Source organism: Aedes aegypti, chromosome 1 (assembly GCF_002204515.2).
Source record: "Aedes aegypti strain LVP_AGWG chromosome 1, AaegL5.0 Primary Assembly, whole genome shotgun sequence".
Classification (NCBI taxonomy): domain Eukaryota; kingdom Metazoa; phylum Arthropoda; class Insecta; order Diptera; family Culicidae; genus Aedes; species Aedes aegypti.
Window position 1 is genome coordinate 178,511,967 of NC_035107.1, and position 12,286 is coordinate 178,524,252.

Here is a 12,286-nt window from a genome sequence, read left to right on the forward strand (position 1 = left end):
ATCCCAATTGACTGTAAGGACTTGGCCGGCGCCGTTATTGATCAATAATATTAGATCTACTAAAATTGCACTTCGAGAGTAAGCGGAAACTCCCATCCCTTATTCATTTGGATCGTAGTGCAATTCTTACCAGTTCCGATCAATCACGAAGTAGCAAATATTGACATGTACAGTCAGTCTATGCTATGCTCTATGCTATGCTATGTTTCCAGATCCAACTCTGCTATGTTGTGCAGTAATATATAATGCTTTGTTAACTTTCGCCAAATCATCCAATTCAAATGCATTGAGTTGAAAATCTGATTTTGCGCACTGATTCGTAATAAGTCACAATTTGATCCATAATATGAAAATTAATTCATAATATAGTTTTCATAAACTGATAGAATTTTTCATTTTTATGCAATTCTAAGCAAATATTACACTCAAAACAATTCACAAAGCGTAGCTCCAATTTGAAACGATTCAATTAGTGCTTTTAAATTCAAATTTTAAGTTTTCTATGTTGTTTTATTGAATTTCATAGATTGAACTCAACACTATTTGATCCATAACTGTGGGATCATGGTACTTCAAGGAACATAAATTTAAAATAAAAAAAAAGGTTCAGGATTCCTCGGTGGATTTTTTTGGGGATCACGTCAAAAGAAAGCTAAAAACCTATATTTTCGAATTGTGAAAGATTTAGCTATGCCTATTTTTTTGTGATAATATTGTTCTACCAGACACGCCGTGACACCAGTTTTTTTCGCAAAAATCGAAACAATCTTCATGAAAATCTATCATTGAATCTACACACTCCGAAAAAATCATGCGATTTTACGTCTTTTGGATGCACATAAAAGAAGCGAGCCAAATGACGTGAATTTGTGTCACATTTTATATATGATGGTGTCTGATTCGGGAAATGTCAATTATTGCGGCATCGTTTTCATGTCCTTCATAATGTGAAATTACATTTTTCTTTCAATACATATTTCAGAACTCATTTTTACGTCATTTCATCACTTACATCATGTGTCATTCAGTCATAACGTGAATTACGTCCGGAGTATATTTCATTATTTTTAAGAGTGTACCTATCTGGAATGCCGTAAAATGATTTTTTGTTGATTTTTATTTGAATTTAAACAAAAAAAAGGTTTTGAATTGCTGATGATTGTATGATAGATTCTTAATGTTGAGCCTTGAGAATTATTTAAATAAAATCATGATTTTGTGTATTATATACCTATGATTTATTCACTTTTTTGTGTACTCTCTGTCTGGTATATTGTAACAAACTCAGTTACTTTGAACTTTTTTATTTCACAATAATGAATACAAATTAGATTTAGAAAATATTAATGGTGTTGATATCGAAGGCGACCGATCGAACTGCGGTTCAAACCTACACTGCCGCATCGTCAAGCAAGTGACCGTTCGGTGCATTCAACCAGGGGTTAATAAATCGTTCTGTTACAATATATGCTGCTGTAATCATTATTTGATCTGTTTCCGAGCGTTTCGAATGCCGCTGACGAAATAAATTTCAACAATCATTATTGCCAGAAATTTCTTCATTCTAATAGATGACAGACTTTGCTCCTCATCTCGTATCATCCTCATCATCTCATGCGTTCATTGTACCCTTTCTTCTAAAAACGTTTGATATTTTAAGGATCTACATATAATATATATTTTCTAAGACAAATTTTAGGTATTTTCTTATCATCTCTTCATATGTTTCTTCGGGAAACTTTCAGGCATCTTGCAAGTTTTGTATTATCCCATCATAAATTTCACCAGTTTTCAACCTCAACCAAACTAAAAATAAATCCTCTTGAAATTGATTCTTAAAATTCTTTCAGAAATTGAAAAAATGTTTTAGGAAGCATATACTACGATGAACTTTCAAGAGTTTTCCTGGGAATCTCAAATAAATCCCTCCATAGGTTCATTTAATAATTCCTTTTATATTTATTTCAAATTTTTACATAAAATTTGAAAGCTAACTTTTGAAAACACTCTCGGGTATTACATAATAGAAGGTATGAAAAACAACGAAAATCTGATGAAAAAATACAGTGGGATTCCGTTTTTGGCAACAAAGTCGAAATTTTCAGTTGCCAAAATCGAAACCGTGCCAAAATCGGAACCTATATTTTAAATTTTATTTTTCAACTATTGGTTTTGAAAACACCATTAGAATGTTATTACATGATCCTTATGGAATCATATGGCATCGAGACTTCGGAACGGTTCACTTCGTAGCAGTTTTCCGTAGGGTTGTACTATGCTATGAATCTATAGCACCGTTATGTTAATTGTGACAAACGTTTTACATACTTTTTCAATTATTTTTTTTTTTTTGAAGCTTTATGTACACTTTTACTATAAGTAGGCGTAAAATCAATAATCGCATAAGTAACCTTTATTCAAAAACTCGACATTTTCTTAGAACTGTTAAAGAATACGAAAGAAAAAAATAAAATGTATTACTGTGTTCTAACAAAGACGTATTTACAAAACAAAAGCGCTGAGTATTGCAAAACGACATATATTTTTTAATTAGATGAACATTAAAAATCAGTGTAACTTTTAGGCTTTAGCGGAAAATTTTACAAAATTCATTCAGTTTAGAACTGTTCCTTTAATGTTTTTGGATAAAGCATTCCATAATGAATGATTGACTGTAGCCAAAAGTGTAAACATAAAAAAAAACTTAAACATGAGGTGATCCATAAATGTGGCTTGTAATTTTGAAGAATTTAATTTTGCTTGAAATGAGTTTTAATTGAGCTTGACATATGTTTAACATTTACCTTATGAGATCAACAGAAATTTACAGGATCCCGCTATGAACCCTCAAGAGCCTGATAGGAATCTTCAGGTGCACGTAAGGAATCTACAGGAAAACGCTAGGGTTCTGAAGCATCTTGCTGGAAATTCATAGGATTTTTGGATTCCGCTGCGGTATTGCTGAAAATTCTCAAGTCTCCGATAAAAATTTTCAAAAGTTTATTATTATTGGGCTACTACTAGCACTCCTCAAATTCCTCTAGAAACCTTTTCAAAATCACCAAGATTTCGCCAGAAATACTCAAAATATCACTAATAATCCCCATTATCCCGCTAGAAAATTAGAGGACGCTTTAGCAACCTTAAGAGTTTATTAGGGATCTTCAAATTCTGGACACAATCCTCAATTATACATTCTCAGGATCCCGCCAGAAACCCTCAGTGTCCTCTATAAATCTGCAAATATCCTCAAAAATCCGTTAAAATTTCTAAAAAGTCCATTAAGAACCGAGAATCCTCAAAGGATTCTCATATACCCAGCTCGTAAGGAACATTTTGATTATATTCAAACCCATATCATTGATTAAAAATCTTGTATAATATTCTGGATCGTCTCTTAACAAATCTAGCTTCTTACAGAATCTCTAACAAAGAATGAACGCAGCTATAAATAGTTGACGCAGAGAGATCAATATTCCTACCAATACCACAGACAAAAATTTAAAAAACTGGCAATCGTTTTTATCGCACGCTTCAATGATATTATTGAGAATAAAGTATAGTTTGGACTGTGTTCGTATTTGTCATGGTGCTGGTGGAATTCTTGAAAAAATAATAAAGAATGTAGTAAAATATGCATTCTTTTCATACCGTCGTTGGGGGTGACAATGGGTCAAAAAGGGATATGTGCGATTTATATTTTGAATAACTATCGCAATTTAACTCCAATAAACTTCAAATTTGGTGTGTATGTACTTTGATGGTACATTAACAACTGTTCAAAAAATTAAAGACAAATATTTATTCACAGCGGCATCACAAGTGAATGAAAAATGACCCAATCTCACCCCATAGAGGGGGTGACATTGGGTCACTATAATTGAAATAACTTGTTTTTGAGAATATGATTTCAAAACCATTCACAACTGAAAAATATTGACAAAAAACGATGCAAACAAGACAAAAAGATATCTAAGATGTTTCACAAGTATGATAAACCCACTTAAAAGAAAGATTATACTGAAAATTTAAGAGCTATGAGAAAAAATATGTAAACCCAACATTTATCGTCAAGTTTACATAAATTTTCTTGGTTTTTCCCGCAAATTGTCTTCAGAGTCTCATCCCCATTGCTATAAAGCCCATTCAGTTTCCCCAAAGGTGTACTGATACAGTGATTATTTTAAACCTTCGCAAATTGTTAAATTTCGGTGTGACATTCCACGATCAATAAATTTCAGGCAGAAGTTGACGTCATAATCCCAGTATTTCAGCGATCCAACTCATTTGTACTTCCGCGAGATGTTTCTATTATATGAAAACACTGATAATTAATCAAATTTAGAAAAAAACACCCTTGTGATAAAAATTTACGATGTTGCTGCGCACGAAACACAGTTGCTGGTTTGAGAAGTTGTCAAAATGCGTTGTATTGTTATTCAATGCACGGAATACTCAAGTAGACTTGTTTGATGTTTCAGAGATGCTGTATTTAGAAAGAATAAACACATCTTAATGAAAAAAAGAGAACACCCGGCACCGTAAAATATCAAAAAAGTGGACTTGGAATTTCATTTACTATCGTTCTTGCTTGACCCAATCTCACCCCCATTTTCAATGTTTTAGACACCGTACCGAAAAAAATTATTTTTTTGTGGGAAAATCAAACAGATTCCGGAAAATACCTGTGATGTGTAATAAAAAGACTTTTAACATTCTACTAATACAACGATAGAGGCTAGAGTACATGCGTGATACTTTGTACAGGAGAAATTTTATGTTGTAAATTTTATCTAGTTTCAACATGCAAGTTTATTGATGTAGTACACAAAAACTACTATTTCTAAAAATGTATATTGTTATGAATTATGTGTAATAATATGTTCCCTAACATATGAATTAAAAATTTAAGTAATATCAGCGTTATTGGCTGACATATTTCACAAAACATATTTTTCCGTTTTGACCCAATGAACGTTTATGGGTAGTTTTTGTTAAATAACTAGGTCAAAACATGTTTTTAATTAAATTTGTTGTACACACAGTTCAAACAACTAAATAAGCTTCAAAAGCATGAAAAAAGGTTCCATGGATTTGTAAACAGTTTTTTAAGATATTATCTCAAAGGTTTTTTTTTTCATGAATTCTTTCAGGTTTTTCTCCTCGAAGCTTGCAATAATTTGTCAGATTTTTTTCAGGATTCCCCAAAGAGTTCGACTAGAAATCGCTGTAAGCACACATTTATGAATTACCACAGCGTTATTCAAGGAATATATCCAATGATTCCTTATAAAGGAAATGCAGTTATTTATCCCGGAGTGTCTCTAAGGAAATAAATTTTAAGGTGTTTAACCTAGGATATAGATTTTTTTACTAAAACTACTTCAAAAATGAGACGTACTGAGGCATGAAAACAACTCATTCCTCTATAATGAAGTGCAGTACTGTTATATACAATGGCGTCTCAAATTTCAACGAGAGAATGTGAGTAACGTCATAATTTTCTCAAAGTCCGTTAGTATTTTCTTCCATCATGTCGAGAAGGAAAACACTACTCTAAGTTGCATAACTAGCCCATCATCCATGCTCTTCCTCAACTTTTCTTTCCTCATCCGTTGCGCGTACCCACGCTTAAGGAAAACCGTTTGTTGTGCCGGACCGGGAAGGCCATGCCCGTACTCATCTCCAATGCAGTACCAGTAACATAGCACTATGACAGTATTTTGGCGCGTCTTCGACCGCGAAAGTATCGAACCTGAAAATTTTCCCACGCCGCTCCTACACTTAGGTACCGGGAAAATATTATTTCAAATCTAGTCAATCGTCTAACGCGGTCGTTCAACACAGAAGATGCATTCTTACCAGGAGCATTCATATTCCTACGACTTCGATTGGGAACAAAAAGTGAGCGATAGAAATATTCACTTATTAGATAGACCTAGCGAGAAAGCAATTAATCAAATAATTTTGCCATCCCCGCGTTTCGATCAAACTGAACCGCAATATGGGATGCACCAAGAGTGCATGTGATGCAGCTAAGTGGTTGTCGAATAGTGTTGATTAGGTGTGTGATAGATATGCGACTAGGGGTGGCCGCGGGGAGATGAAAATCAAAATAAAATAATTTATTAATAAAATTCGGTAATACCTTCGAATTCATTGGTGTTGAAAACAGTGTCTCGCTATATTGGAAGTCGACAAGCACAAATCAAGGAATTCATTTCAAGCAACAAGGTGGGAAATGAGGATCAGATTAGTGCCAGTTTAACTTGCATTCGGATAAGTTCCGTTGGAAAGGCGATTCCTGAACTGAAAAGACAAAATAAATCATCATTTTTCTCGAATACTTAGTGCAAACTAGTGAAGTGCAACCATGAGTACATTCAAACAGCGACAAAGTATTGCAAACATGTTACTGGGGACCAATGTCAATGCAGATGATGACCCGGAGCATAAAATTGTGTTCAAATCCAATTGTGTAAGTCTCCGAAATGATCACGTGCGACCCAAAAACTGAAATTAAAAAAACACATAGTGTCCTTGGTTGAAGCGAAGTGATTGGATAATCGTATAAGGAAAAATGATCATTGTGCTCCTATTACAACGTAACCCCAATGAACTTGGCTTTGGATAGCGGAGACGGCGGATTCAATTCTTGGTTTGGCCGAAAATCTTTTCGGATTGGAAGTTTTTTCAACATTCTTGTCGTAGAATACCATTATGCTTGATTCACAAAGGGGATCATCCAAAAATGACGTACATTATTAGGGGTCTACGAAAGTGTGACAGTGCGTGTAGAAGGTATTGGAAAAAGCAGAGGGGAATCTAGAATTCTAAAAAAAACGATGGACGTCATATTTGAATCGTCCTAGTACATATTGATGCGATGGCAGGCAAGGAGAGCCCTTCAAATAATGGCAGTTACTGTGTTAGTTGGATCTAGTTTCATCGATAATGAAGAATCATGAAAAGAAAGAAAATGTGTATCCAAGCATGATTTTCCTCTATACTAAATAATTAGTTTGTTTCCTTAAAAAGTCAATAAAACGCTTCTTGAACGTCATGTCCCAAAACGGATTGTGCTACTTTTCCCCAAATGGCATTTCATGGACGTTAGTTCCCTGAATGACCCTCTTCCTCGAAAAGTAGTTTTTTTTCTTTAGTGCAGCTCAAAAAGGTGTAAGAATAGTTTTCGTGTCAAAGTGAAGAACTAGTAAGAATCATAAGCAATCAAAATAATAAAGAAATATTCGGTCATTCTCGACTTAACACATATTTCCAAAAAGTCGAAGACAGTGAATTTCGAAAGAACACAAATAGTTCCTTAAAGCAGCCAAGTAAGAAGGAAGGCCAAAAAGATCAAGAAAATCCATTGAAAACAAAAATAAAGTGCAAATTTAGCACAAGAATCCATATATATCAATAAGCAATAAGGCCGATATAAATTTGATTTTTACTTTTTCTAGGAGACCCTTTCAAAATGTTTGGGGAAAATTTTGCATCTAGAGAAGACAGCTTGCAAAATAGTTTCAAAATTTGAACATGATATATACCCAAATAAATTTACTTTTTTCCTTAACCGTCCAAAGGTCGATGAAGTAAAAAATCAAAATATATATGTATTGGCTTTATGCAAGTCGAAACAACAATTAAAAAAATACAACTATCAACTACAAGGATAGGAAGTGTTCGTAAAACTCCAATCTGAGAAGCAGACTCTGTCCTGATTGTGACATAACGACATAAACAGAAGAGCAAAAATATGGACAGATGTTTATTGGCGTAACTAAAGGTCACTTCGGCATGGGGGTTTTTTCTCGGCCAAATTGTCTGAAACTTTACAATAAGAAGCACTTCAGTACGACGCATATTGTAGCCAAGAATAGGATCCGGCTCCCTATTAGCTATGTTTTGGCATAATTTATTTATTGAATTTCCTCCCCCAAGCTGAATGCTCGTACATTTCTCTCAACACTGCTCATGAGATCTAAGGCAAGTCTTTGCCCATCTTTCTTACACAATTTCTCCCAGTTTCGTCTCTTCTCGATAAATGTGCCCGTTTATGGTGCCGGTGGTAACAAACGGCTTACTGTACCGTCCGCACTCGCAGATCGCCTGCCACATCAAGTACTTCTTCGCGAATTTGTCCATTTTTCTCTTCCGGCACTTTTTCGGAACCTCCAAGCGGGACGTACTGACAAAAAACTGGCTAAAGCTTGAAGGATACGCTGGGTAGGGCATGTAGCAAGAATGCTGGACAACAGCCCTGTAAAGATGGTGTTCGCCATGAATCCGGTCGGAACCAGAAGACGTGGGGCGCAGCGAGCTAGGTGGATTGACCAGGTATACCATGAACAGGAGAGCGTGGAAGGAAGTGAATTGGCGAAATATTGTTGGCAAGGTTTTATCAAGCTGATTGAGCGTCGCCTGATGGAAAAATTTTGAATATACTGGCACAAAAATGGTAGCCCTTAATTTACTGAACTTCAAACAATACATTTCGGTTTGGTGTCGATAGATACTTTTGTTGCAAAATGATAGGATATAAATCACAACTGTTGTACAAAGTACAACAGCGCGATAGCCCGAAGATTAAAATCAGAGGTCAAGTTATAGAAGTTATCGGCACTCAACACTGTAAAGTTTACAGTCTGTAAAGGATAATAGCATATAAGTACATAAATACTTAGAATTCCATTGCAAGCTCCAAATTGATTATTTATCTAATTCTCGACATGTAATAAGAGCGAATAAAGTGGAACTGGATAGAAGACAAATAAAATCGATCGATCAATCATGTTTGTAACTAATTTGTGGCTATTTGTCACCCGCTGTTCAAATATAGATATATCGTCTTATTGAGCCAGTCTTATCTCACTTTTCATCAAGTCACAGCTTCCACTCGCTGAATGAAGACATCAACATCGTTCAAACTATAGGATTTCTTGTGGACAAAAGTCGACAAAAATTGCTCTTGATAGCTATTTGTAGTATCATATCGATACAACATGAAATAGTTTAAAAAAAACTATACATTATGAAATTAAAAAAAGTATTTTTATGACTTATTAGTTTGAACTTCCATTGTCTTTAATTAGCAATAAAAATGTTTTGTCCACTCCTATCAGTTCCACTTTCAATTATTTACGAGCCGACTGGAATACATATTAAACACATCGATAGTAATCTTGATGTTATTGTCTTTGCACACAAGACCTGATATTTACATTACTCTCGAAACTTTAACAAATTCCATTTTTGAAGCAAGGATCATTGTAGCTCCTAAATGTGAATTAAAATTCGAATCCGGGATTACAGACGATGGTCTTAAACACATAATCAGTCTAAAAATGTGAGTAGACGGCTATTTCAACTCAATCGCGATCCTGTTATGGAGAGTTATATAGCAGGATCTGCAAAAAGAAATTAAAAACGTTGCACTCAATTAAGAACCAAAAATTTTAAAAACAAAATATTTCAATTAGACTCTGACTTTGAGTACTTTTGGAAATTATACAAACATTTTGAAAACCCCTCAGAAGCCGATTCCAGCATTGGAAGAGGAAATCAAATTATTGCTAATTAATTTCTAAAACGCACAAGAACTTGTGACGCAGTTTGAAAGCGTGTACAATTTCAATTTAGGACTCACTAGTCCAATTGAAAATCAATTTACTCAGGATTTGGAAAGCATTCTCAATCAAGATAACGTTTTCGAAAATTTATCTGTGACTGATTTGGAAGAAGTGAGAACTTTCATCAAAAAAAAATTAAAAATATTAAAGGCCCTAGCGATGATGGAATTTTTCACTTTTTCATTAAGAAACTTCCAAAGAGTATAATGATAAGCTGGTTGATGTATTGAACAATCAATGTTATATTATGTACTTTGTTTGCAGATAATACAGGCCACTCCGACAAAACTTGCGTGTCAGCTTTAGTAGATTGCAAAAAAGTTTGGAATGTTTTTCTTACTTGCAAAAATAGAAGATTTCTCCTAATGCTTCCAAAACTCAACTTATAACAACTACCGAAAAGCTAAACATTACATATAGTTTGCAATTGGATTAAATGGACAAATTGATGTGAAGTTTTGCGGAAAAGTTACTCGTCTTCTCAGTGAGAATCGAACTCACGACTCCCTGAGTTCGATTCTCACTGATAAGACGAGTAACTTTTTCGCAAAACTTCACATCAATTTGTCCATTTAATCCAATTGCAAACTACATACATATATGTAATGTTTAGCTTTTCGGTAGTTGTTAAACTTCCACTCGACTGGTTAGCCGTAAACCATGATTCATAATTAAAAACAAGTATCAACTTATAATATTCCCACATAAACCGAAAGCTCTTTATTTGAAACCTTCAAGTAGTAGGTAAAGCTAATTGAAAGCGTTTTTTCTCTCTTATAAGCAACTCTCCTGTAAAAAATCTAAACTGATACGGGAAATGAAATGAAATATGTTGTTAAAAATGTAAAAAAAACTTGATTTAGTGCTACCAAATTGGGATGATAGTGTTGCCTAACACAGAACACCTAGATATAAGAAATTAATGTAATATTTGAAATGATACTAATAAGGAAGTAAAAAAATGTTTTGTCCACATTGTACCATTAAAATCTTGCATAGTGAATAGTGTCAGGTTTGTTCTAATGAAAATCTAATCTCACTACTAACTCTCACATTGGCGTGACCATAAATAACAAGTGGAAATCCGACACAGCCCGGCAAATGCCGAACGTTCACGCTGTGCTGTGTGAAAGTGGAGATCAATGACGTTCAAACGATCCCTTACATCAGATAGCGAGAATCACTTTATTTTGCACTCTGTCCAACGGTGGACAGACTTTCCTCGTCATCCTCGCAAGCGCTAGGCTAGAAAATTATTTCAACCTCATTAGCAAAATGAGTGATTACGAGCAGACTTTTTTCGAACGAGCAGCTGATCGAAAAGGTGGTAACCTAATATTAATGGATGCTTTGCTTATAACTCCTATTAAAATGCGGAAGCGTTCGTCACAGGTATTTGTTGGTGTTCCCCAGGTCCCCCTGTCGTTGCTAACGAGAGAATACATCCATACTTGCTGAAGTAATAACATTTATTGTTCACCGCGTACGTGACTAAAGTGTTAGAGTGGGACATCGTGATAATTTTTCCATTGTATTTATATTACATTATTCGAAACGGTGATATTAACGTATAATTAGGTTACTTAGAAACTAGATAGATTAAGTTAAAGAAACATCTGAATTCTTGTTACTGCTAAGATTAAAATGGCAATAAATCTTTCTACTGGAGATTTGAAAGGAGCAAATCTTTGAATTGGTTCTATAGTTAAAGTACGTGGTTTAACTACAATTGTGTTGTTTCACCAAATCATTTCGTTAACGATTAACCTTGTCTCTAACCATTTGTTTTATGGTTAAATGTTATAAGAAAATGCAATAATTCACATTCCAAATAATCAGCGAACTGATTTGGAAAATTAGATATAAGAAACTTATTTTTTATGTACACATCACAACAGTGCTTTTCGAATTTATTGTTCTATCTCCCTGTTAAGTTATGTAAAATATATCGAATTTTCTAGGTGCAAGCGTTCCATCATTCTGCATAGTGTTTCAATCATAAATTGTTTATTCTGGAGAAATTGACAAGATGTGTTTTGACCCTACAATGCATATTACCTGAGGCACCGATTGCTCAATCAAAAACCGTCCGATCACGAGGTTTTTATTATGAGTTTTCAAAATTCCTTCTCCCTCGTTTCATATAATGCACTTAATAAAAGATGCTACCTCGTCAGTCTTCACACAAGAAATCACGTGATTAATGGTATAAACACTGAACAAAAAAAATCTATAGATGATGCTCGCATGAGATTACAAGTCCTAGTCAGCAGAGTCTTTTTTAAACTTTTGCATCATTTTTCAACCGTCCTCTGGCTACGAGTCGAAGGTGTGTGTAACATATACTCAAATCGATTACCCAGGCAAAACCGCAAATCCCATGGAGAATCAATTCCATACTACCAGTTGAACATAGACACAAGCCGAGTGCGTTTTCTTAAATCTTCGTGATTGAATACAACTGACGTGCAACTAAACTGAAGAACATTAGTAGTGATAGTGAATAGTTAGTTTCTAGTTTGGCGCTATCTTATTATCGGTAAAAGTGATGTATATTAAAATCTGCTACTGTGATTAAAGAAAATCGAGTCTAGCATACTACATTACAACTAAAAATTCAAAAAAGATCGAACTTTATCGACTCCCACATA

At 34.4% G+C, this 12,286-nt stretch overlaps 1 protein-coding gene across 4 annotated transcripts in view; it reads left to right on the forward strand.

The window, feature by feature from the left end:
• Positions 1–5,816: 5,816 nt before the first annotated feature.
• The window catches only part of LOC5573867 (F-box/LRR-repeat protein 7), a 48,774-nt gene continuing 42,304 nt past the window's right edge, over positions 5,817–12,286 (forward strand). The window contains exon 1 of one of the 4 annotated variants that reach the window (XM_021854349.1): positions 5,817–5,904. In XM_021854349.1, coding sequence (XP_021710041.1) covers positions 5,851–5,904 — 54 coding nt within the window. In that variant the 5' untranslated portion in view covers positions 5,817–5,850. Of the gene's footprint in view, positions 5,905–6,244; positions 6,479–10,823; positions 11,028–12,033; positions 12,175–12,286 lie in introns of those variants that run through there. The other 3 variants (XM_021854332.1, XM_021854307.1, XM_021854321.1) reach the window with 3 other exon arrangements.